The following is a 27,252-nucleotide window of genomic DNA, read 5'->3' as shown; positions in this document are numbered from 1 at the left end:
TTCTCCGTGTCTACAGCACTCACTGTGAGGTGTCCTAGTGTCTACAGCACTCACTGTGAGGTGTCCTAGTGTCTACAGCACTCACTGTGAGGTGTTCTCGTGTCTATGGCACTCACTGTGAGGTGTTCTCCGTGTCTACAGCACTCACTGTGAGGTGTCCTAGTGTCTACAGCACTCACTGTGAAGTTCTTTCTCATTGAGCTGCACAGAGCTCCCAGGACCAGGCACTTTGTCCTTCCTCTCATCTTCAGGGGTGTGATCATCAGACCAGAAGAAAACATCAGACCAGAAAGAAAGCTGTAGAATGTAAGTATGACATGTTTTCCCATCAAATCTCAAACTCACACATGTGCACTTATTTCTAGGTTCCCTACCCCAAAGGAAAACATTTCCTTTGCTTTCAGGCTAATCTGCAAGGACACCCAGTCACTATGTAATAGCATCTTTATATAAATAGGGACAAATGAGAACCTGAAATACTTACTAAGCATGAATTAGTATTAGGTTGATAGTAAATAGCTCAACAGATTGCTTTTTGCTTCAAAGTTTTTGATGTGACAGTTACTTATTTCTGATAAAAATTCTGGGAAACATGACAATTGAATAAAATATTTATTATTTTTTCCCCTGTGACATGATATCATTTAGTTTTGCTAGCTCTCCAAATGACACAGTTGCGGAACCTCTTTCAGCTGGCCTTGCCTGAAAACAATAAAAATAAAAGATATTAGATACAGATAAGGCTAACCCGGAGTAACCCCAATCATGATGTGCATACTACAGTATACCCAAGTCAATCAACAACGGGCAAGCAGAAACACAAATACTCTAGAAAAAGTGATGCCTTAACGTGGTTACCTGAGAGTCATGGTACTTCCATCCTATCATGTGGTAGATCTGATAGGTGGCAGGTATGGAACCATCCTCATTCCTGTACATTTCTAAAAAGACAAACATGGTTCAATTCCGGCAACAGTGACTATCTGAGCTCTAGACCAACTGCAGGATCTGAACGTCTCACATAAGAAGTCTTAACATACAGAAGCTGGTACTATGGAAACAAGAGCTGCTTGGAAACAGACACTGATAACATCTATATCCTCGGAGAAAACAAAACCCAAAATTCCCATGAAGCCTGACAGTGCCTTACAAGAAGGAAATTGCTCTGTTAACACCACACAGCACGAGCCCCTCCATGACTGCAGGTAGGAGCGGGCGGCTCACCTCTGTAAACGGCTGCGGCTGCCAGCATTGTGTCTCGGTGCAGCAGGGCTTTTCTGTTCCAAGAACAGTTGCTCTCACCCATACCTAAAAATAGACCACAGGCAGTTTGAGAAAATACTGCAAATACCCTGAGCAGCTCAGCATCAAGACATGATACATCTTCTCCAACAGCACACCTACTCTCACTCATCACGTTCACACTGTAGCCAGGCTGAGGACTGGAGCTGAGCCTTAGAATTCTCTTCACTGCTAGTCCAGTGGGAAGGTGAATTCTCAGGAGGAAAGCACCAGGATCCCTTTCACACAGCTAGTCTACAGTGAACTAGCTCAGCAAAAGCCACCTACACTCTAGATGGGTCACAAGCACTGGCAAGTGTCTTCCAAAGAGAACCACACTGTATACCTCTTTTTGCTGGCTCTTTGAGACAGGACACTGTGATAATGCCTCCTTCCTTCTAAGCAGCATATAAAAGTACAGCTGTAAACTTGGATGAGGGCTGTGGAACTCATTTAGTATGACCATGCCTTCAAATGTTTTGTATCTTTACTAACAACAGATTTCAAACTTAAGTGCATTTTCCCACAGAGGTACTTATTTTAGTGTTTTACAATTAATTTCTGACCTTTTTCTTTAAGTTGATGATGTTTTGTAAAAGGCTGTTTACTGATAATTTCTGTTGTAGAGCTAGAGACAGGGAGGTGGTACAGTGTTTGCCTCATATGTGGGCAAGAGGCAGGGGCTACGTATTGATCTGCTTGCTATACAACCATGAACTCCAACACACACACAAAACCAGGTGTGGTGGCATCTGCCTGAATCCTTATGCTGAACAGGGAGGAGGGAATCCTGAGGGCAGCCGGTCCAGAGTATCAGTGATCCCAGGCTCAGTGAAAACGGAAAAAAGAGGGAGCAAGAGAAAAAGACACTGACAATGATCTCTGGCAACCACTGAATCACATGTGGAAGCTGTGCACACACTCATATGCATACAACCCCTCCAACACTCACACACAGAGACCTGAGTTCAATTCCCAGTACTGCAAATAATGTAAGATCAAAGTAATGTTATCTATCTTGCTTTACATGTACATTTTAACTTATTTGAAAAGGTTATGTTTAAGATCATTCTACAATAAAGAAAATTTTTAAATGCTGTAATTATTTTTAATATTAAAGTTTACTACATGAGCAAGTATCTACTACTTACTTTCACTAGTCAAGAAATGATTCTTCAATAGTTTTTTTCTTCAAGTTTAAAAATAGTAATCTATTTTTAAATTTTTATTTAAATAAAATTTTAATAATAAACAGAACTTAAATTTTTATTGCATTGGTTTTATTAAAAGTAATCAACAAGGAGACTGGAGAGATGCCTCAGTTACATGCACACACTGCTTTTATTAAGGACCTGAATTTGGGTCCCAAAACACACCAGGCAGTGTCTAAGAGTCTGTGACTCCAGCTCCAGGAATCCAGCCCTCTGCTGGCTTCTGAGGGCACTGCTTCAATAATGAAACTCGTTCTACTAATAAACCCAGTGTCCTGTATTTTAACAGTACCAATTCATTGAGATCATTAACAGCCACAAACTAGTAAGCTATGTTAATAAAAAAAATATGACTGGGTGGGGTAATGCACATTTAAAATCCCAGTTCTTAGGAAAGAGAGCCAGGAGGATCTCAGTCATCCTCAGGGTCACTCTAGCTTTGTGAGACCCAGTTTCAAGTACAGAACAAAACAAACAAAATCCTCCAACCCATCGACCAACCAAAAAATACTGGGGGCCAGAGCAATGGCTCAGTGGCTAGCAGCACATACTGCTCTTCCAGAGGACCTGAGTTCAAGTCTCAGCATCTACACCAGAGGCTGGTAACTTCTAGTAACTGCAGTTTCAGAGGCTCCAGTGTCCTCTATGTGTGCCATATGCTCACAGAGACATACACATTAAATAAAAGCTAACAAATCCTAGAAAGTATTTTAGACCCACTATACATCCATTTAAAAAATATTCTCTCACGTGGTGAACATCAATCACACAGCATCAAAGTAAAGCAAGGCTCCCATTCCAACACGCTATCACCAATGACAGATACAAAACTTTAGTTCCTGCTCAATTTTCCACTGCCCTGGCTTCATTCCACATCACATGTAGTAAATACAAACACAACACACAATGCACTAGACATTCTTTAAAAGCCTGCCAAACAACTGTAGCCTGCATATTCTAGCTCAGATTGTCAGGCATATGCCAGCTCTGTGAGTCTGACCCAGCCCGGTTACAGAAAATTCAAGAGCATCACAGTAACTCCCTTGCCCCAGGAGCCCACTCTTCCCTCAGGATACGCACTGCTGTACAGAACCCCCACCCCGTTCTTTGTGAAGTACTAAAGAGAACCTGGACTCTGATCGCAACCTTTTATAACCTAGGATAAGCACAATTCAACCTTATTAGACTCAGCTTTTCATCTTTAAAATGGACTATCTTGTAGTTCACTGTGGGGAAGGAAGCTTTACTGGCAACCACCTAGGAAAGACAACTGTAATGGCAGACTCAACCTGAGCTCGGAAGAACAGAAAGACACTGGCTGGTAACTAAGACTCTCAGTGGTTTTTACATTTGGTCTTGGCCAAATGCTGAGAAGAGATTTCTCATAGTGGTGTTTTTGTTTGGTTTGGTTTGTCAAGAATAAAGGGTTTCTTATATAGCTTAATTGTCCTGGAACTCACTCTGTAGACAGACTGGCCTCAAAGTCACACAGATCCACCTGCCTCTGCCTCCAGGGTGCTCGCAATGAAGGTGAGTCACCACTGCTGGCTTTCTCACAGTGTTTTTAAGGTTAAATTCCAATGCTTGTTAAAAACAAACTTTAACGTGGACTACTGAATCAATGCTGAGTATCGCCCTAAACGAACTGAACTTACCTTAAAACCACTGTGAAAGCCTTGAACATGCCTCATGCACTCATCAGCTGCCATGAAACTTGTTTGTAAAATTAGGTCAACCTTCTCCATTTTTTTTCTGTGAATTAATAATAACGGCAGCTAAAATGAGATTCACCTCAACCATCAGAAAACCAACACAACACAGATATAGAATACAAAAGCTAACTGGAGGACGCCACCCTCCAGCTGGCTCAGGAGCACCCCAGCAAACACCTCAGCAAACACTCCAGCAAACACCCCAGCAAACACCCTGCTCCTCCACCTCCCACGGCCCTCGGACTTTCCTACTGGGTAAACAGTGAAGACTTCCGGATATGAACTAATCTGATTGCCTCCACTACGACTTGGACAAGGTCCTTCTTCCCTGTGCCTCAGTTTCCTCACATACCAGGACAGACTGACCATGTTAGTTCCTGTCTTACTGTCCTATAAATCATGCCTTACAAGCAGGCAAACAACATACTTTCTACTACACTTCAATCTGAGTCATCTCTGAGGAAAATCCTCCCAAGACAAACTATAAGGCTCCTCTGAGGAAATCTAGAAACTTCTGATCTTCTCTCATTCCCCATTATCTGCCCATTCTATACACCTAGGCAGTATTAGTATCACAGTTCCCCCAACATAAGAGTAAGACATACATAACCTTTCATATCGCCCTCTCCAGCCCATGACTGTATACACACCGTTCTTGGTGCCACCCCTAAACTTTCCCTACTCTTCATCCTGGAAAACCCACTTTAGCTCACTTAGGTTCAGCATTTTTTATAGAAGACTCCTAAGTTAATATATAAAACCCATCAGTTAATGTTTTTGTCTAAACAAGTAACATTTTTACAAATTATCTTTATATGATTCTCCTTAAGCCACTTATAGATAAAAGACATCAAAAACATGATTTTTGTAAAAGGCCTGACAGTAGAGGTAAGAGATCTCTCTAAAGGGTAAGCATTCAGAACAGTTCCTCAAACTGTCAGACCTACTTAAAACCCCAGTGGACAGGTAATTCTAATACGGAAGGTCGAAAACTTGATCTGGCAGGTGGTTAAAAATGCAGGCAGCAATCTACTGAAGACCATGTGTGGTGCTCTGAAGAGAATGGCCCCCATAACCATATCTGAATATGTTGTCCCCAGTTAGTGGAGCTATCTGGGAAGGATTAGGAGATATGGCCTTGTTGGAGTAGCTGTGGCTTTGAGGTTCCCAACGTCCTCCCTACTTGCCTGCCAGTAGATCAGGATGTAAGGTCCCAGCACCATGTGCCACGCTGTCCTGCCTGCCACCAAGCTTCCCACCATGATGAAAATGGACTGGGCCTTGAAAACCTCCACTTAAATGCTTTTATAACAGTTCCTTGGTCACGGTGCCTCTTCACAGCAACAGAACTGTAACTAAGACACCATGTGTCTCAAACCTGCCTTCCTGAACCTCCAGATTAGGGCATTTCTCAATCCTCACTACAGAAGCTTCTGTCTGCTGTAGATGACTGAGACCCACAAGTAGAGACTACAGAATGCTCAGTTCTAAAGGCTCGGGGGTCATCAGACAGAAGGGAAGAGCCAGCAGGAAATGACAAGGAGAAGACAGTGTCTACTGCACACAGAGGGCAGCTGCACATATGAACCAGTGTGGCGGCATCACCTGGAATGCCCATGCCAAATTAAGCTGGATACAGTGTCCCACCCCTGCCTGAGGAGCTATTAGCCACTGTTAGCTGCTGGGAGAGGAAGGGTCAGTTTTCTCTTAGAGTATAGCCATGATGGTTTAGCCATACTCCAGCAGAAGGCTACAGATCCAAGCAGCACAAACTGACCATGAGAGGGATGGGGGAAGGACAGGGACATAAAGCTGAGTGAAAGAGAAGGTGGGTGGGTCTTAAGAGAATTTGGGGAGAGTGAATATGATCAAAACATATTTTAGAAAGTTCTCAAAGAAACAATAAAAAACATTTTTAAAAAGTACAAGCGGCTATGATACTAAGTTTATGGTACTTAACAGAAAGGCTAATCTCACTGTCTGAGAGATGCACCTATGTACTAGTACACACACACACACACACACACACACACAAATATTAATGTATAGTATATAGTATTCAAATAACTAATCCTAGGTTTAGCATGACTACAGACAAGGTACTTATACCCGTATGCCTATCTGTGTTGAGTTCACCTGTAAATCAAGACATTAGAAAACCTGATCCAGATACAATACACCACTGAGGAGGTAGAGGCCTGCAGACAGTAAGTCTGAGGTCAACCTGCAATCCAAAGTGCTACTTTGAGGGTGCAAAGCCAGAACCTGTCTCGAAAAATCAGAAGCTGGAGACATAGTTCAGTGGCAGAGCACTTAGAATACATGTGCAAGGCTAAGGGGTTTTTGATCCCTAGAAAAACAAACCCACACATGGAAAGAAAAAAAAATAGCCCAAAGAACTGCAGAGTAATTACTGTGTCTTTAAATCAGTGAGCAGTAACCTTTCCCAACTGAGAGATCTAATTTCTTGTCTCTATTTTCTTTCTTGAAATGAATCATGAGCACAGCATTTATTATAGATCAGTAAAAAATAAACACTGTATTCAAAGAATTATTGTTGGAGCCTAAATGAGAAATAGTAATTTCATTACCATGTCTTAAGCTTCTAGATAAAAGGGCTCCATGTTTCTATGAGTCTCTTTAGTACTTGGGGACATTTTAAAAAATGTTTGCTGTGTTTTACCTTTTAAATCTTCCATCAATTCAAACATTCCAGGATAGTTAACTTGAATTTCATCAGTATCCTATTTTTTAAAGAAAAATGTATTATTCATGTTACAATCATAATCATGAACAACAAACAAAAATTAAGCTAAGAACTATTAACTATTTCCCAGACCACTCTCAAGGTAGGTAGAAAACGTTCCTATCAAGTACTTACCAGTAATAGGCAAGTGCTCACCTCTGGGCTCTATCTATCTCCAACCCCAAGAACTGTCATCTTATTTTTAATATTCTTCATAAATGTTATCTTCTAAAAGTCTAACAACTGGTACCAATGTCTACTTTGAAGAGAAAATGTAGTAACTGTTTAAGTTTAAATGGTTACTTTTATCTTGTTTGTCTGAGGCAGGACCTAACTCTGTAGCCTGGACTGTTGTGGAATTCACTTTGTAGACCTGGCTGGCCTCACACTCAGAAATCTGCCTACCTCTGCCACTCCTGAGACTGAAGGCCTTTGCCACCATGAGAGACTTCTTCTTGTTGTTTTTTGTAAACTATCCCCCCAAAGAGGTGGACCATTTATGGTATTACAAAACCAAGTCAGGCATGAAGTAGGCAGAGCAAGCCCTTATTCATGCTCCCAACTCCAAACATCCATCCATTTAACATACTACACTCCGATATAGAATATCAGGTATTAAACTGGGAAGAAAAGACACTACATTTCTAGCCAGTCATCGCTTTGACACAATGGAGAATCGCCTGGGAAGAGAGCCCAATGAGGGACTATCTTATCAGGGCTGTCTTGATAAGGGAAGACCTGGTCCACCATGAGCAGAACTATTCCCTGGGGGCTGGGTATTGGATTGTATAGGAGTGAGAAAAGTTTTAAACACTTAAAAAGTGAGCTGGGTAATAAGCATGCATGACTGTATTGCCTCAAACCTGCTTTATCAAACACTCCAGAACACTATGAATATGCTGTTTCATACTTTTAACATTTTTCAAGGTTTTTGTTTTTAAACAATGCAGTAAGTAGGTTACTTGTGGGCTACTTAGTTCTCCTGATACTCACCACTGTCAGAGTGTTGAAGCCAGCTCTTCCCAGCAGGTGCCCTAGGTCATTGACAGCAGTGAAAGGAGAAATGTGTGGGGAAAAGCCCCCTTCCCTCTCGGTTTCTGCCAACTGTAATGAACACCGGAGTTCATAGAGTGTGTCACCTCCAAACATTGCTCCAACAAATACCCCATCTGGTTTTAAGACATAATGAATCTGCAATAAATATAACACAACTATTCAAATTTTACAGACAGAAACATCAGACGAATGAATGTATCCAAGTCAGTATTTTATGACTACAAAGAGAGCAAGTATCAGACAAGAAAGTCACTGCTGTGTGATGCACATGTATGTTGTATAGGAGTGATGCACATGTATGTTGTATAGGAGTGTGATGCACATGTATGTTGTATAGGAGTGGCGAAGAGAGACAATATACTCACTAGTGATATAAGTATCTATAAGATGTATGTTTTCAATTTTTGTAAGGTTCAATTTTTTACAAAATCTTATAAAAATTTTAAAAGTTATGATCCTTCCTGTTTGTGCCCTCTGAAGTCATTTTGGAGACTCGCACCAACACATGCAATGTATTTCCTTCTGAATCTGGGCTGCACTTGTGCCTTATTTTGGCTAAAGAGATGCAGTACGTGACAGGCTGGTTCAGGCCTGGTTCAGGCCAGTTCCCACAGGGCCCTGCGTGCCTCCTGCCAGCAAAGCACACCATCCACTGCCACCTACACTCTGCTCACTGATAAAAGCCACTCTATAAGGGCTTATCTGACACTCACCAAGAGCATGCAAATGGCAGACGGAAATGCACACACGCTCCTACCCAGAAAAGGCTCACTGGCAATCAATAAGAGAACAGTAATTAACATAGCACACGCTTTGTGACACCAACTTGTTTTACACAGTGATTAAATCTCTCAAAAACATATTAGAGGAATTTCTACAATAAATATTCTAAAAGTTCTCAAGGACTGTCATTCAATGTACATATTTAGAATCAGCATACCAAGTTTATACAGACCATGGAACTTATAAAATATTTGGTTTCACTCCATTCTCTGTCAGACTTATAAACAATGAAAATAGACACATTTGTCACTTTGTGATAATGAACTGTCACAGAACAGAACAACAAAAGGCTTCTCACCTGTTCAAGTGCTCTAGGGAGGTCATTCACCCAGTGCAAACTAAAACAGAAACACATATTTGTTTAACTTTAATTAGTATAATTATCAGTAGGATAAACCAAAAAAGGTACTAAACTTTGAAACCTGAAATTACTGTTTTCTATATTTCCACAACTCTGACCTTTTTATGTTCTCCGTACCTTTCCTTCTTCAGAATGATGTGTATGGAATCAGCATACATGTATTTTTTGAATAGTCTTTCATATGGTAATGTGTCTTTGAGTTTCCTGCATTCTTTTCATGTTTTGACAGCATATTTCTTTTTAGTGCTACCTAATTCCATTGTCAGGATGTATCACAATTCAATACCTTAGTACTGAAAGACATCTATGCTGGATAGTTTTATGTCAACTTGACAATCTAACATCATCTCAGAGAAGGAAGTCAATTAAGAAATGGCTCCATAAGATCGGACTGCATGCAAGCTCACCGGGCATTTTCTTACTAGTGATTAATGAGGTGAGGCTCAGGGCATTATGAGTGGTGGCATCTCCGGGATGGCAGTCCTGAGTTCTGTAAGCTGAGCAAGCCAGAGAGAGCAAGCCAATAAGCAGGACCCTCCATGGTTTCTACATCAGCTTCAGCCTCTAGGTTCCTTCCCTGCCTCAGTTCCTGCCCTCACAGCTTTGATGATGAACTGTTATGTGGAAGTGAGTGAAATAACCCTTTCCTCCCAAGTTGCTTTGGTCATGATTTTTCATCACAGCAACAGTAACCTAACTAAGACAATATCTTAGTTGCTTACAAGTTTTAGCAATTATTAACACAGCTGCAATAGTTAACAGCACTTGTTGCTTTTGCAAAAACTGAGGTCAATGTTTTGGCACCCAAATGGTAGTTACAACCATGTATAACTGCAATTTTGGGGGATCCTACATCTGCTTCTGGCCTCCACAGGCATGAGACATGTATGTGGTGCAAATACATACTTGCAGGCAAAATACTCACATACAGATACAGCAAGTCTAAAATATTTTTTGAAACAGTAATATATTACTCATTGTCATGTTTTTACATGGATTTAAGTTTTCATTTCTTTGGGTAAATAAATAGCAAGAACTATAAATCCTGGATCCTAACAAAGTATGCTCAAGTTTCAGGAAATCATCAACTAGTCTTTCAAAGTGCCTACACCATTTTGCATTCCCACCAGCAATGCGTAAGGAGAGGCAGCTGCTCTATACCTGCCAGCAGTTGGAGTCGTCAGTGTTAGGCTTCTGCCTAATCTAATACGCAGACAGAACATCCAACATCCTTAAGGTGCCGAGAAACGAGCAAAGCTTTCTAAACTTATACATAAACCTCTTAAATAATGTGCTTTCTGCTCACCCTGCTTATTCTCTCACGTGCAGCACCAAGAATTTTAGTAAACTAGAAACGTGGGAACAAAAGACACTTAAGACAGTACATCCAATTTCCACATGGTGTCCTGAATCCATAATTGTTAAAACAGAGGCATTTTAACATCTATAAACTAAGATAACTGGTCTGTAACTAAAAAGAATTTATTCTATCACAGTAAGGAATATAGCTCAGTGTGAGAAAATTTGTTTTTAATACCCAAAACCTTTGGTTCAATTCCAGGACCGAGGTGGGAGGGTATTAGTCCACTGCTATCCTAAGAGTACAATGTTACAACATAAATTAGATCTATTTATAACATACATACATACATACATACATACATACATACATACATACATACATATAAGCTTGCACACATGTGCATGTGGAAACCAGAGGTTAACATCAAGTATTCTTCTCAGGTTCTGACCATTTTGTTTCTCTCATTTGCTTAAAATTAATCAAGTAAACTTGAGCTTGTTGGCCAGAGAGCCCCAGGGATGTGCCTGCCACTGCCTGTCCAGAGCTGGGAGGACAAGCACGAGCCACCATACCTGCCTTTTATGTGGGTTTGTGACACAAACTTACATCTTCATGCTTAGGCAGCAAGCACTTGCCAACCAGAGTATCTCACTAGCCTCTGTAACATATTTTTTAAAATAACAAATAAATAGATTACTAACCTTAAGCTGCTAACCACCAGGTCAAATGTATTCTCTGGGAAGGGAAGGAATTCTTCATCAGCTAAAATATTCACAGTAGGAATATCTGTTTCTATGGAATTTTTCTAATGGTAAAAAATAAAAGTTCAATATATTTAAATAGCTTCAATTACTAACACAATCATTGTTAAACATTGCTAATGTTATATTCACTTAGCAGTTCTATCAAAAAAGAAAATACAAAATGTAGCACACAAAAAGCACTCAAAAATTTTTGTTAAATAACACTCAGCTGCTTCAAAAAATATAAAAATTACGTCCAGTCACACTAAAACAAATCTCAGGCAACTAAACATTTCGATGCAAAAAATGAAGCTACAAACTATGGAATATAAATGCACACTCAGTTCAAAAAACTTCCATAAACATGACTGAAAAGTTAGAAACTGTAAATGAAAAACCAATTTTAAAACTTCTAAAAAGCAATAAACAATGTAAATACAAAATGGGAAAAATACTTATTAAAAAAGAGTTAACACCTCTAAAATATAAAGTCTTAAAAATGAGCTAGAAAAAAATGTATGTAAAAGCTCAAATCAATGAAGGTGAGAGGGTAGGCATGTCACAAAAACGTTTTTAAAAGTGCAAAGTTAAATAACAATGAGGACTTGGTGTTATTTGCAGGACCCACTTTTAATTCCCTGCACCCAGAAAGGCTCACGTCTCAAGTTTCAAGGGATCTAATGCACCTCTAGGTTCCCACAGGCATTAGGTTTGCAAATGACGCACATACACGCAACCAGGACATTCTCACAGAAGCCACCTAGGAAAGGCTCTGGCAAGCCGGTGATGGCTGTGATGGGTGTACTCTGGAGAGGCACAGCCCCACAGACTGTCTCAGGATTGCTTCTGGATGCTGAAATGCCTTTCCAGCCATTGTTACACAGCCTAATGATTCCTGGGCATCATTTCCTATAGATCAACATGAAGAAGAACCTTTATGATAAATAGGTTCTGTTTAGATAAATTAATGACTTTACAGAATGCAAATACTTTTAGGAAGAAAGTTTAAGAAAATGGTTTTAGTTATTTTGCCAGAAAGATGTAATAGTTAGAATCCAGAAGAGAATGTGCCCCTCCTCATAGAATAGTAAGTAAAGGCTGCATGACAAGCAATGATAAGCTTTTATACATTACACTATTAAGAGAAGTGGGCTGAGGACAGATTTGTGATCAAGGAAAGACACTGATTCAGGGCCACAGGTGTGCACTGTGATAGAGAGGCCGTGTGAAGCTGTTGCTGTGAACTTGCTATCAGCATCCTTCTGTAACCCTGCTTTGGATAGTACTTTATCTATGAGGTAATTTTATACAGACCTTTTGTCTAAGAGGGTATAAATGGCTAAGAGAAGAAATAAAGTGTGGCTTTTGGGGCTCTGCTCCATCTACCAAATGTATATATTTGTATATATGTCTGTCTATATGTATTTAAATATGTCTAACAAACAAAACCAAATAAATCAAGCTCACATAGTTGTTTTCCATATGAGGTTAACAGCATGAGGGGCTAATGAGAAACTAGAACTAAGCAGAAACCTAGAAGCTACTCAGATAAATCAGCCATGTGATGCTCACACATTGGAAAGCCCTGTGGTCATTAAAAAGAAATACACATACATTATGAGTATTCAAACAGAGCAGAATAACACGCCATAAAAGACATAAAATGTTAATGTAATGCTGTTCACATGAACTTGGAGGATGGAGGCAGTTACATGTTTATAAACGTGGCAGACCAAATGTCACCAACAGCTGTCTCTGGGTAGTAAGATTAGGAATCTCTTTTCTTATTCCCTGTACTGCATAAGTTTTCTTCATGTGTATACATTTATAATTACACTAATATTACATTGTGACAGAAATAAAAAGCTAAAAGTTAAACCAGGTCAGAAACAAACTGCTACCTACCAAAGCATGTTCTGCAATGTCTGTTTGGAAGATCTTTCCCACAGTCTCCTGAAATTGGATAATTAAAGTACATTAGATGACACAGAAACATTGACAGCTGCAGTAGCAAAAAAAAAAAAAAAAAAATTACTTAAACTTCCAAAGGAGGAAATTATAGAGTAGTTTTAGTCTTGTAAGCTAATTTCAATTCCAAAATGATATGCAAGTTTCCTTAAAATATGTAAAGAATAGCACAGATTTAAACACATGCAAGTACATTTAATACATTTAACATACTTAAGGAAAATGTAATACATTTAACATACTTAAGGAAAATGTAATACATTTAACATACTTAAGGAAACAGAGAATACAGGTACGAATACCAATATCCTACACTACTCCACTACTTTTGCAGAAATTTTCTTTGTTCAATATGCTGAACGCTAGCTAGTAAGTATCCTTACTCCTGTTAGTTTCCAGAGAAAAAAAGAAAACACAGAAACTAAGGAGCTTCATTTTCCATTTCAACTATCCTCTGTTCTTTCTAAGAAAGGATTCTGACATTCTCACTTAACAACAGGCATCAGCTTCCCAGTCTTGAAAAAAATTCCTACTTCTGAGCATCATTTAAATTTCATATAGTTAGTTTTATTTGCACATAATAAATGTACACTTGATAGCTTTTGTTTACAATTCAGGACTCTACTTACATGGTCCACAATTCCTGGTGTCTATGTGTTACTAAAGCACCCTCATGATACAAGCATGAGCAATCTGTTCCCTCTGGCTCAGTCCTGTGCCACCATCTCTTCATCCCAGCACTACAGAGATCTCTAGGAAGCTTCTTCAGTCATTTCTACCGTGGCTTCCCTCTTCTGTTACAGAAGGAGCTTTCAGTTCACCCATATTCACTTTTCTCTACTCACAGCTAAGCAAGAGAAAACCCTACCAATAGTTTGTTGAGGAGGAGAGAGCTTTATAAATCGACCTGCATGTTCATTTCCTTGGTGTAGCTGCTCTAATGAGGATTTCACACTACCAACCCATCACTGCTTGGTAAGAGGTGTAGAAACGGCTCTAATATGACAGCTGCTGAAAACTACCATGCAGCAAAAGACTAAGCTAATAAAACTCAATTTACCTGTCTGTCACTTGAAAACCTGAACTAACAGATGTAAGTAAAGGCAGGGCAAAGGTCTCTGAGCTACAAACCTTTAAATTTAAGTTTAAAGTAGTACTATGCTAAAAAACCAACTCTTGGCAAGGTACTATTTTGTAGCACTTGGCAATTTCCATGGTACAACTATTTCTGCCATAGCTGATTTCAAATTATCATTGAACAGAGTTGGGTAAAAGATAATTATCTATCATGAGCTGGAAAAAAAGCTTAAATGATAGGGTATATATACTGGGGTCACATCCATCAAGAAAACTAGGGACAAACTAGAAGAGAAAAAGTAGCAGCATGTAGCATCCATGTAATCCCAAAGGCCTATAAACAGGGGTGTGTTTCATACTTGGCTTCAGTGTCCCAATACCTTGTGAGTGATAGTTCTCCTTCCAAATCTGAGTTATGTAAGAACCTCTAACAAATACCTCTGTATTTAAAACGACTTCAGTGGATTTCAGCTTAAAATCAAAAGACAGGGCTGGGCATGGTGGTGCACACCTTTAATACCAGCACTCCAGAGGCAGAGGCAGGTGGATCTCTGTGAGTCTGAGGCCAGCCTGCTCTACAGATCAAGTTACAGGATAGCCAGGGCTACAGAAAGAAACTCTGTCTCAGGAAAAACAAAACAAACAAAAACAAAAATATCAAAAGATGTATAGGAGAGCCAGAAGTAGTCAAGTGCTCTTTCACTGAGTTACACACTAACTCAGTTAACGTTACCTTACTATCCATGCACTAATAATGTAATGATTAGTCACTAAGGGTTACAGAAGTAATTTTAATAATGAACAAAAACACTCAAGTCCAGTACAAACAGACAGACAGACGCAAAAGAAACTAACAAATACCATGGACTAATAAGCACCATGGCACCATAATAACCAATTTTCACCAAAAGTGGAGGCATTACTTTAGAAAGTAGTCACAAATGGCTGTTGGGGTGGCTCAGGGAGTAAAGACGCCAGGTGCCAATCCAATGAAGTAAGTTCAGTCACCAGAACTGAAATGGTAGACAGATACAGTCAACTTTCTAAAGACATCCTCTCATCTCCACATGTGTGTTGTGAAAGGCTCACACACATACTTACACACATGCAAGACACATGACTATGTCTGAATTAGAAGAAATCCAACAGGTCTCGGACAATGAAAGAATAACTTGGTTTATATGAAAAGGATCACCCTACTGAACAGACTGTTGGGGCAAAGACAGAAGCAGGGAGACCAACACGGGTGCTAGAGCAGCATGCACACATGCACGATCAGTCAGTTCATTCCTCGAAGCTGAGTAAAGCAGTGTATAAATACCTTATTCAAGTGCTGTGCTATGTAGCCTCTTCCACATCCTATGTCTAGTACAAGGGGGAAATCTCTGGAAAAAACAGATAGAGAAGCTAAGCTTTGCAATGGAGTCCATAAAATAAACAAGGGCTAATTTACTTATGTAGAAACATTTGAAGACCCCCTGCTCAAATTCCTAGTCCCAAGAGGAACCTGCCCAGGCACTCAGAAGACAGGAACTGAGGAGCTATCTGGGACAGGATCCTTCTGGTTACAGTCTGTGCCCGGAGCTGACCCTATGCCACAGCTCTCTCTACCCAGACCCTGCTGGGGAGAACTGGCCCCCTAGTAGGGCTGACACACAGGTTTACAGGATGGTCAAGCCACTGTCAGAATCAGCAAGACCATCTAACTGCCAGCACATTTGTTGCTACGAGATTCCACCTCACACTAGTCAGAATGGCTAAGATCAAAAACTCAGGTAACAACCTGGCGAGGATGCGAGAAAGAGGAACACTCCTCTGTTGTGGGTGGGGTTGCAAGCTGGTATTGGTTCCTCAGAAAATTGGACAGAGTATTACCTGAGGACCCAGCTATACAACTCCTGGGCATATACCCAAAAGATGCTCTAACATACAGCAAGGACACATGCTCTACCATGCTCTTAGCAGCCTTATTTATAAAAGTCAGAAGCTGAAAAGAACCCATATGTCCTTCAACAGAGGAAAACATACAGAAAATGCGGTATATTTACACAATGGAGTACTACTCAGCTATTAAAATCAATGACTGCAATGTATGTGCGCCACATGCATGTCTGGTGCCTATGAAAACCAAAAGCAGGCTTTAGATCCCGTAGAACTGAAGTTACAGATAGTTGTGAACCTCCATGTGGGTACTGAGAACAGAACCCAAGTCCTCTGGAAAAGCAACCAGTCCTCTTTTAACTGCTGAGCCATCTCCCTGCCCAAACTCAAACATTTAATGTTAGCAGTAGTCAGCACTTGGATTCAGTTTCTTTGAACCCAGAGCCAGAAGAGTGAATATCTATATTAGGCTAGCTTCTCTAAGTTGATAAACACATCAACTGTAAGCCATGGTTTGGTTTTCTGTAAACAGAAGAAAGTAGATCAAGGACTGTGGCTTAATTTTTCTTAAAATGATTGCCAAAACTGGGTTGGGGAGATGGCCCAGTTGATAAACTGCTTGCGATGCAAGCATAAGGTCCTGAGTCCAACCACCAGCACCCACTGAAGTTAAGCCTAAGTTTGGCAGCTTGTGCTGGAGAGGCATAAGAGGAGAATCTCTAGGGCTTGCTAGCCTGCAGGTCTAGCATAATGAACAAGCTCCAGGCAGTAGGAGACTCTGTCTCAAAAAATACAGTGAAAAGTGACCAAGCAAGACACCCAATGTCAACCTTTGGCTTCCAAATGCAAAGTACACATACCTGCAACATATGTTCATGCATACACACAAAGTTAATAAAAGCGTGTGTGACAAAATTATATAATATCTATACATAGATGAAAAACCACAAGTGACATTTTATTTTACTTAATGTTCTCCGTCTTGATTGTAAAGGAGCAATAACTGAATTTTAGTTTTAAAATTAGAAAGACATCAGTTCAAATTTTGGATCTGTAATTTACTAACATGTTACTATAAGTGGTTTAGCCTTCCTGAGTCTGTTTCCTCATCTATGAAATGGAAAAGCTGGGGGCCAGAGAGAGGACTCAGTGGTTAAGAGCACACGGTGCTTCTGCAGAAAGCTCCCAGGAGAAAGCTTCAGTGGGTCAGCTCTACTTTACTGATCCAGGGGTAGGGTATATAAGAGCTGACGTTTAGGGGTAGAAAGGGTCCACTGGTCACAGCACAGGACCTCATTAGCATACAGGAAGGAGAAAAGGGCTCATGCTCAATCATGCAGTGCTTACAGGAAGCTCTTTGCAGGGTTCTGTGCTCAGACCCTCAGACATCTGTGCTCAGAGACACTACAAACAAGGCCAGGTAGAGAAAGGGAAGCCTCGTTGAGAAAAAGTCCTCCATTTTTCACTGAGCTTGGAGAACTATTCAAATATAGTGGACTGCAACCTTAATAATAGGGTTCTCCCAAAGAGTATACATGGACAGACCCAGGGCTCCAGCTGCATATGTAGCAGAGAATGGCCTTGCTGGGCATCAATGGGAGAAGCCCTTGGTTCTGCCAAGGCTCAATGTACCAGTGTAGGGGAATGTCAGGGCAGGTGGGAGGGAGTGGGAGAAGCAAGGGGAGGGATGATGGGACAGAGGATATGGAGAATTCAGGAAAGGGGATAACGTGTGAAATATAAATAAAATATATCCAATAAAAAAATAGTAGGGTTCTCCAACAGGTCTCACCTACACTAACTGGAAAACATATCGATAGACTTTCTCCTTCACTCAAATGGCAAAAGATTCTATTATTCATTTTAATAAAACCTAAACTTATGTTTAATAAATCTTAAAATTTCACATGTAGTCGATATTTTAGATCCATGTTTGAGAAATCTATTATTAAACTTGGGCTAAATCAAATAGATCAGTCATTGAGGCTTAAAGAAAGCTGCAAGTTTTATATTCATAGTTTAAAAAAAAAAAGGTGACAATGAATGAAAGGAAAAAGAGATATCCGGTCATGAGGAAATCTAATCTCCTCACATGGGGCACCAATGTTGTTAAAAGATGATATCTCAGGTTTCAGCACCAACGTTAGAAAAAGGATGAAGAGTTGTGAGGAATATGGCCCAGGGAGGTGCCTCTGGGAGGTCCATGTTGGAATCCCTCCCCAAGGGACCAGCCACACTATGGTATAGTACAGAATAGAGTTTATTGAGAGAGAGAGAGAGAGAGAGAGAGAGAGAGAGAGAGAGAGAGAGAGAGAGAAGAGGAATAGAGGAGTAGAGAAGCAGAGGTTGGCCATGAGCATGTGGAGAGGGGAAAAGGGAAGGGGGAGAGGAGGGGGAAGGGTGCTAGAGCAAGAACAAGAGGGAACAAGAGAGAGAGGTCAGGTTACTGGGGTGGAGCATACCTGACTATTGCCAAGTAACTGAGGGGTGGGGTATATCTGGCCGTTGCTAGGTAACTGAGGGGTGGGGTTTACAGAATCTCAACAATGAAGAAAATGGCATTTGCTTTGCCAGACAAGAAAAAGAATAACCAGGAGTGTCTGTGTATGCTTATAGTCTCAGCACTTAAAGAGGCTGAGGCAGGAGTGCATCCTGGGCTGCATAGTGAGACCCTCTCTCAGAAAGCTAAAAGGAAAGATGTTTAATTTAAATCACTAATCCTGGTAATACAGTTCTCATTCTCAGCTGCTCCACATAACAAGCTTGCATCATTCAATTTCAAGTCTCCATTCAACAGCAGATTTTGATCTTGGCCAGGACTGGAGGAGCACGTATGTCTGTTCTCTCAGATGCTTAAGAAGCCAAGGAAGGAGGACTGCCCAAGCCCAGTTCAAGGCATGGCCTAGGAGTTACAGCAAGAGTCTGTTTTGGGAAAGAGAGACAGAGATGAAGAGACTAAGAGACAGAAAGACAGACAAGGAGAGGAGATGGAGGGAGAAAGCAGCAGGTAGAAAGAGAGACTGCATCTCACTGAAACAGCAGCTCCTACCTGGCTATGTCATACACACGGTCTGCAATCCGACTTCCAACCTGAAAGATTTCAAGAGTCAGTGGGTTAAATACACCAAGTGGGCTTAAGAGAACAGTAATTCTTTTTCTCTAAAATTAAATTTATGTTTCAAAGCAGAAGAGCTTCCTTCTATCCCATTTTCTATTGGCTGACAGAAACTTTCTTTACAAATCCTGAATATGAACATAATACAAATTGCTTTAGAATCGAACTTAATGAAATCAGGATTAACAATCTGCTGAGTGTGGCAGTTTACATCTATATTCCTGCTATTCAGGAGGCAGAGGAAGGATTACAAGTCTGATGCCAGTCTCAAATACATGATGACAAAATGAATTCCAAGCCAGTATATAATAAAAAGACCCTTGTCTCAAAAACTCGAGACCAGCATTAAAATCAGGCTGAGGCAGATGGATTTATATGGATCCGAGGTCAGCCTGGTATATACTACATAATGAATTAAGACAGCCAGTGCTTACAAATTAGAAAACACCCAAGTGTGGAAAGGTATAGATGACCATCACCCAAACACAACATAAAAGAAGTTGTATGCTAAGTACCACCTTTCACTGGACTGGCATCATCTGGGATGGAGCCAACTATCCACACATTGCACTCGGGTCTCTTATAAACATTTTGAATTTGTGGTTACTATTTTTAAGCTCAGAATACTGTTGTTTTTATTTTGAGGGGGTGTTGGGCAAGGGATTCAGTACATTTTACTTATTTCAAAACTGATTCTCATCCTCTACTGAATATATTCTACTTGTGCACACTCAAAGGCTTCAGTCGGGTTGTAATCCAGATGCTTTCCTTGAACAGAAAGGTGGGACTTATTGAAAGCCTCTACAGGTCCTTTCGGCCTTAGGAGTTTTGCATTTTTCTTTTCCCTTTCCTACGAGATTCGTCCCATCTCGGCTCAACTAATCGCGAACACTTTTTGCCATAGCGGCTATTCTTGACCATCAGTCACCAGTACCACTACCTCATTTTTCTTTCACCTTACGTTAGCTGCAATCACACTCCTTGTCTGTCAGTCTCCGGCTCTCTCCTAAATGATCTGCTTTGCCTTGGAATTCAAGCAGTGTTTGTTAAGCAAAAGAATGACTGCCGCACAAGCCCTCAGAGTCGACGGTCCTTTAAGGAGAACCGGAAAGGCCCAGGAAGGTGAAGTTTCTCAAGGTCACACGGTCCGGTGGGTGAGTCCGCCCTACAGGGCTCCGCACTTCCCACCGCCGCGGTCGCACAACCTCACCTCCTGCTTCAGGTAGTCAAATTTCATGGGCTCGGGCTGCCGGGCGGCCCAATTCTTCTGCTTCCTCTTCAATTCCCTGTCGAAGATGTTTAGAACTCTGGGCGAGGTGCTGCCCGAAGGGGGGACACTGGAAGCGACCTTCCTGCGACCACCGTTCGCTGCAGAGACCGCTGGCCCTCCAAGCCGTGGGCATAGGCGCGAAAAAACGAAAGGTCGCAGCATCTCTAGCCGCGGCGCCACAGCAGGGCATGGTTTCTATTATGCGCATGCGCCAACTAGACTATGACTAGCGCAGTGAGACAAAATTGTTCCAAGGCGGAAGGTTGAGGTAGTTTGTCCTAGTTCGCGTGCCGTTGCAGCGGAGCGGAGCGCAAAGGATTGTGGGAATGCGCTCCATGTGAACTCAGACTGGGATCGGAAAAGAGGAGTGGGAAACTAACTGTGTGGTTTTCCGTCGGGATCTCCTTGGGACTTGTGAGTTGAGTAGCGCGTCTATTTTTCGGTTCCTTTCTGGCCTCATTGTCCTCTTCAGAGCTGCTTCGAGAGAGAGAACGCAGCCGAGTAACTTGCCCCGAAAGTTTGTGAGGTGGGATGGTCGTTCGAGACAAGCTCCCAGGCCAGAGGGTGGGTGGCCTGTAGGGATAAGGGACAGCGTTTGAAGTGAGGTCTAGTTGCTTTCGCTCCTCCGAACGTCCCATGTTTGCCGAGGGCTTCAGTTTCCAACATTTATACCAGCACTACAGTTGGGTAAGGTGGTAGCTGTTAAAGTTGTTCAAAGTGTTGTAGTACGTCTGGAATTTATATGCGCATCCGTGAAAAGCTTTCCTCTTTTCTCATTAGAATGTAAAGGATTTTGAAGTAAAGCAACACTGGCCTGTATGATGACGGCACGCGCCTGTAACCCGAATATTGAGGCTGAGACAGAAGAAATTGCAGTTCTAGGCTAGTCTCTTGTAATGACCTACGGTGGCAAAAGTGAGGGGTGTAATACTACTTGTCTTGCTTGGTCAGTCAGCCTTTATTCTTACAGAGACTTCTGCCTTTTTTTTTTTTTTTTCAAAGTTGAAATCTGGAGAAATCAAACCATCATAGACTGCTTACAAGGGAACATTAGGCATACAAACTTTTATGTGTGTTTATAGCCTATCAATAAACTTTGAGAATAAAATGTTATAAGAAGTGACATTTGGGACTGGGTAGATGGTTCCATGGTTAAGAGTACTGGCTTCTGGTCTTCCAGTGGACCTAGGTTCAATTCCCAAAACCCACTTGATGATTGACTACTGCCTAGCCAGTAAAACCAGTTTCCAGGGGATCAGAAGCCCTCTTCAGGCATCTGTGGGCACCAGGCACAGATGTGGTATGCAGACATAACACCCGTTCACATGGAAAAATTGTGAGACTAATTTGGCTCTTGATAGAAGGTAGGATTTACAATGAGGTAAATACGCTCATTAGTTAGGAGACATGGCTTTGTAGAACCAAAAGCTGTTGCAACTATGAAGTAAAGATTAACAAAGAGAATGAAACAAGACTATGAAAACCCAATTAGACCAACTGTGATTTCAGAATCTTTTGGTTTTATCCATGTGTGTCTGTTGCGTATGTAGATGTGCCCATGCACTTGTGTGTTCATGTTTGGAAGGGTGCTTTTATGTGGAGCCAGAGGTGACTGCTAGTGTCTTCCTCAGTTGCTCTCATTGGAACCTGAAGCTCCTCAAGTAAGCTAAGTTGGATGACCAGGGAGCCTCCTGCCCCGCTGCCCAGCACTGAGAATTTTGCATGTGTGTTCTAGAGGATCAAATCTGGTTCAGCCTTCTCCCCAGCATCTGTCTTTGGTTTCCTGAAACAATTTCACTATGTAACCCAGACTGACCACCAATTCTCTCTATTTAACTATATAAGCTCAGGCTTCAAACTCATAATAATCATGACTCTGCCTTCAGAATCTTGGGTTTTACATGTATGACTCTCTATGTACCAAGAATAATCTTTTAATTGATTAGAAATACAAAAATTCTGGGGGTAGTCAACTATTGGACAGTGCCCTCCCCAAAATCCTAGTATTCTGTTTGGTTTACAAGTTTATTTCTAGTAATCTGTAACGGAAGGATTATATTTTGCTATGTTTTTCTTTTTTTATGTTTGACCCAGTATAGTTTGGGTGGGTGAAACTAAGTTTAAGTTGTCTTAATTTTGTACATTTGGGGCAGGGGGAGAGAGAATGCATACATACACAATGAACAAATGTGGTTTAAAATATTTTAATTATTAACCATTCATCATTGTAGTATTTATTTATTTTTTAGGATTTGTTTCTCTGGATATTTCTTCATTAAGACTTTAAAAATGTCATCCAAACAAGAAATAATGGATGACCAGCGGTTCAGGCGGGTTTCAAAGGATCCCAGATTTTGGGAAATGCCAGAAAAGGACCGAAAAGTCAAAATTGACAAGAGGTTTCGAGCCATGTTTCATGACAAAAAATTTAAATTGAACTATGCTGTTGACAAAAGAGGGCGTCCTATCAGCCACAGCACTACAGAAGACTTGAAGCGTTTCTATGACCTTTCAGACTCAGATTCTGATCTCTCTGACGAAGAAAGCAAAGTACTGAATCAAAAGAAAGTGAAGCAGGAAAAAAAACAGACCAAAAAAGAAGCAAAGTCAAAAACTCTGACTGAAGAGAAAAAGAAAGAAACCAAGAAAACTGACCAAAAGGATTCTATAAATAAAAATAACTTAATGAATTCTGAAAGAATTCAGAAAATGAAAAACTCAAATAAATCTCAAAAGGTAAATTCAGAAGTCAGTCCCAAGAAGGAGAGTGAAGAATTTGTACAAAATAGAAAGAAGAAAGGGGACACCACTGACCTTAGTGCAGAAGCTTTGCCCAAAGGAAAACTAAGGACCAAAGATTCCGGTACCTCTGAAATGGAGAAATCTTCAACAATGAGTCATTCTAAGGCAAAAGGAGAAAAGCAGTCAGGTTGGTTGGCAGTACCTATTCTTTTTGCATTATACTATTTTCCTGTGATCTTTTTAAAAGTAAACAATGTTTTTGTAGTACGTTGAGAAAAGTCAAGTGTTTATCTTAAAATACAAAGTTATTAAAGGAAAATATGCAATGATTTTTCTCCTGTTTTGGTACCAAAAGACAAGCATGGGAGCTTGGGTGAACGATTTTGGTTTGTGGTGCTTAATGCTCAGAGCTGCTATATGTTGTTATACAGGAAGAGATGTGTTTGAAGAAGGAAAGAAGTTGGGTACTTGTTAGTTCATTCAGCCACTGCGTGACAACTGCTGTAAGGCATAGTCACCTTGTTTAGGGTTATTGCTAGCGTATGGAATGCCTTTGTGCAAGTCAGAATATAGCATGTCCTCTGAACACACAGACACAGAGTCCTTTCTGGGATTCATAGTTTGGTGAGAGAGTGGCACTTTTGAGTAAAGCAACACATTGATTTCCCTTGAGTAAGTACAATATCCCAGAGCTCATGACTTGATGAGTGGAGTTAGATTTGGTTTCAGCTTCTTTCCCTTTTGTTGATGCCTTTAGGTAGATAACAACCTGCCAAACACTGTGACAACCCTGGACTAGTGATGCTCTCCACTAGAAATGCTTAGTGATGGATGTCCTGGTAGTGGCATTAAGACATCAAAATAAGAAGATGAATAATGTTTTATATCTAGTGTATACAAATTTCGTCCCTATGTAATTAATGATAACAAATTTATGTTTTTGACTGTTAACTACCATATTGGGCAGCATAGATCTAAGATAGAAATGTCAAACCTGTAAACTATAAACTATTGTTATAGGAAGGACCATAAATGAAATTGAAAAATTCAGAATTAGTCACTCAAAGGTAATCGGAGGAATATCCCTAAGGAATACATTATTTTTATTGGGATTGGAAGAGGAAAGGGGATTAAGTTTGAGGACCAAAGAACTTTTTGAGCAAACTTAGGATTGAATGTGTTTAGAAAGATCAGTAGTAGTCCCACTCAGTTAGACAGTAATGTCTTATTCCTTGCTGGCTACAACACATACAATTACTGCTTTTTTGTAATTGACAGATCTCTACAGATGCATTTCCTACTGCTTGGAACAAATTTTCTTCATCCGTTTTTTCACCTTGATTACTTAATTTCTCTTCATCCTTTATTTAGCTGCTTAATGCTTTTAGAGTAGTTTCATTGTGTGTATATTGATTTGATTATTTATTTTAATACTTGTCGCCTAGTCATTCAACTGGAAATTAAGTGAAAACATTGATAACCTTTTTTTTACCAATGATTATGTATTATATTAAACACCTAGCACAAAGCAGGTATTCCACAAATACTAAATGAGTATATAAAACCACTTACACGATCTTATCTATTATGATTTTACTCAAATAAGTTGGTATAGCATGGATTTTACTAATTTATATTTTTTCTCTGTTTTGTAAAAGTTACATTTTTTGCTAGATCTAATGTCAATAATTCGGATTTAATTTAATTCTCTGTCTCCTTCCTCCCGAATATAGTGGTTCCAGTGATAAAGGCAAAAGACAGTGATGGTAGAATGCTTGATGAAGATGCCCTGGAGGAAGATTCAGACAGTGCTAGTGAACTAGGATGTGATGAGGAATCTGAAGGTGAAATCACAAGTGATGATAGAACCTCAGCTGATGATGATGAAGATGAGGATGAAGAAGAAGAGGAAGATAGTGAGGAGGATGAAGAGGAGGAGGAGGAGGATGAAAGTGATAGTGGTCCTGATCTTGCAAGGGGAAAAGGAAATGTAGAAACTAGTTCTGAAGATGAAGATGATTTGGCAGATTTATTTCCAGAAGAACCTGGTTTTGAACATGCCTGGAGAGAATTAGATAAAGATGCTCCTCGGGCTGATGAGGTAACATCTGCAATAAGATTGTTTATAAATAACATTACAGTTAGCTTTTATGGGTGATGGGTTGATGTTATTAAGTAGAAAGGAACTGAAGGGCTAGTTCAGTGCTGAATTCTTAGCTAGCATGAGTAGGCTAAAGTGTGGCAAGGTAGCACATACCTATAGTGACATCACTTAGGAAGCAGGCTGCTGTAAGTTTAGGGTCAGCCTGGAGTGCAGAGTGAGTTCTAAGCCAGCTTGGGGTATAAACCTGCTCAATGAAACCCTGTCTCAGAAAAGAAAACTAGATAGAAAGAACACACTAAAAATAAGTGAGAAAGGTTTTATTGGTGAACGTTTGTGAGGCTCATTAGTTGTTGACTGAACCCAGAACGTCCTGTCTTCAGGGAAGATCTACCTGTGAGCCACATCGCCAGACCCTGTGGTATTCATGATTAAGATTAAAATTTCTTGAGGACTGGAGATAAACTCAGTGATACAGCAGCCTAGCATATGTAAGCCTCTAAATTCAGTCCTAGCACAGGAGAGGTTAAGCACCTTGAAGTGGAGCTAGTGTCTATATATATATATATATATATATATATATATATATATATATATATATATATATATATACTCTATATATATATATACTCTATATATATAGCGTCTGCAACTCCATATATAGCGTCTGCAACTCCATATATAGCGTCTGCAACTCCATATATAGTGTATACAACTCCATATATAGTGTATACAGTGTGTCAAGCAGGTAAGATGGAAAAGAAGTTTTTTCCCTTTTCTTTCTGACTTTTTTTGGGGTGGGGGTTAAAGTTCTCATTACTTGTTAAAAATGGCAACACTTTCACACACGGTGCTAGGAGCCATCCCTCCTGCCCTGCTCCTGCTCGTCCCTTTGTCCGCCCCACGTAGTTTCCCCTCTGCTTTTAGATGACAAGTGCTCCTTCACTCTCTCTTCCCTCAGTCCCTTCAGATCTCTTCCTCTGCTTTCATGGACCCTTTCCAGTTTCATGATGCAGATGCAGAAATGTAAATCTGGACTTAGCAGGCTGGGGGATGGTTCAGTCCATAAAATGCTTACTATGCAAACATAAGGACCTGAGTTCCAGTGAGACTATTAATCCTTAAGGCTCATTGGCCAGCTAGTCCAACCAGTGAGCTCCCCATTTGGTAAAAGACCCTATTTAAAAAAAAAAAAACATGGAGCCAGGCATAGTGGCATATGCTTCAATCCCAGCACTTGGGAAACAGAGGCAAATGGATCTCTTGAGTTCGAGGCCAGCCTGGTCCAATAGCAAGTTTCAGGACAGCTAGAGCTATTTAGTGAGAAACCCTGTCTTTAAAAAAAAAAAAAAAAATAGTGGGCTGGAGAGATGGCTCAGCGGTTAAGAATACTGACTGTTCTTCCAGGGTCCTGAGTTCAAATCCCAGCAACCATATGGTGGCTCACAACCTTCTGTAATCCCCTTTTCTGGTGTGTCTGAAGACAGCTACAGTGTACTTATATATAATAAGTAAATCTAAAACAAAATAAATTTTAAAAAATAGTAATAATAATACATAGAGTGATTCAGGAAATCATCAGTGTCAGCCTCTGAATTAATTATACATTAGTTCACACACACACACACATATATATATACCAAAAATTTTAAAAAAATTAAGACCCAGCAAAAAAGGAAGCAGTTAGTATTTGTCTTCTGAGACTAGCATATCTCATTTAACACAATTTCTAATGTCTTTTTTCCAGAGGCCAGTCATTTTCATTTTTTTCTTTTTGAATTCATATTTGTGGGGTGTGTGTGCCATAGGCAGGCATCAGGCGTCTTTTTCAGTTGTTTTCCACCTTTTTGTCAAGAGTGGGTCTCAGAGAAGTCAGAGCTAAACTGGCTGGCCAGCAAGTCC

At 40.4% G+C, this 27,252-nt stretch overlaps 2 protein-coding genes across 4 annotated transcripts in view; one reads left to right on the top strand and one right to left on the bottom strand.

Moving 5' to 3' along the window:
• Positions 1 to 575: 575 nt before the first annotated feature.
• On the bottom strand, positions 576 to 20,712 carry NDUFAF5 (NADH:ubiquinone oxidoreductase complex assembly factor 5). Of its 2 annotated transcripts, XM_080931597.1 has the most exons (11): positions 20,448 to 20,712; positions 19,172 to 19,212; positions 15,563 to 15,626; positions 13,102 to 13,149; positions 11,155 to 11,258; positions 9,088 to 9,127; positions 7,944 to 8,141; positions 6,888 to 6,948; positions 1,225 to 1,308; positions 859 to 941; positions 576 to 702 (listed from the first exon to the last, which is right to left on the bottom strand). In XM_080931597.1, the coding sequence occupies exons 1-11, from the start codon at positions 20,667 to 20,669 to the stop codon at positions 616 to 618; spliced, it is 1,032 nt and encodes a 343-aa protein (XP_080787723.1). In that variant the 5' UTR covers positions 20,670 to 20,712; the 3' UTR covers positions 576 to 615. The 2 variants fall into 2 exon arrangements, with proteins under 2 accessions (XP_080787723.1, XP_080787724.1); XM_080931598.1 differs by lacking the exons at positions 576 to 702; positions 859 to 941; positions 1,225 to 1,308 and adding an exon at positions 4,147 to 4,244.
• Positions 20,713 to 20,828: 116 nt separating this feature from the next.
• The window catches only part of ESF1 (ESF1 nucleolar pre-rRNA processing protein homolog), a 44,733-nt gene continuing 38,309 nt past the window's right edge, over positions 20,829 to 27,252 (top strand). The window contains exons 1-3 of one of the 2 annotated variants that reach the window (XM_080931115.1): positions 20,829 to 20,921; positions 22,757 to 23,436; positions 24,983 to 25,350. In XM_080931115.1, coding sequence (XP_080787241.1) covers positions 22,797 to 23,436; positions 24,983 to 25,350 — 1,008 coding nt within the window. In that variant the 5' untranslated portion in view covers positions 20,829 to 20,921; positions 22,757 to 22,796. Of the gene's footprint in view, positions 21,034 to 22,756; positions 23,437 to 24,982; positions 25,351 to 27,252 lie in introns of both variants that reach the window. The other variant, XM_080931116.1, reaches the window with a different exon arrangement.

The sequence above is a fragment of the Micromys minutus genome, assembly GCF_963924665.1.
Source record: "Micromys minutus genome assembly, chromosome: 17".
NCBI classification, from domain to species: Eukaryota; Metazoa; Chordata; class Mammalia; order Rodentia; family Muridae; genus Micromys; species Micromys minutus.
This window is presented reverse-complemented; position numbering and strand designations above follow the sequence as displayed.

Bases quoted from the DNA above. Each gene is read 5' to 3' on its own strand.
- NDUFAF5 (XM_080931597.1), bottom strand. From the start codon at position 20,669: ATGCTGCGACCTTTCGTTTTTTCGCGCCTATGCCCACGGCTTGGAGGG. The intron at 11,259-13,101 runs GTAGGTAGCAGT...TTTTACCATTAG, and splicing joins ACATTGCAGAACATGCTTTG to AAAAATTCCATAGAAACAGA. The intron at 8,142-9,087 runs GTGAGAAGCCTT...TATTTATTGCAG, and splicing joins TCCCTAGAGCACTTGAACAG to ATTCATTATGTCTTAAAACC.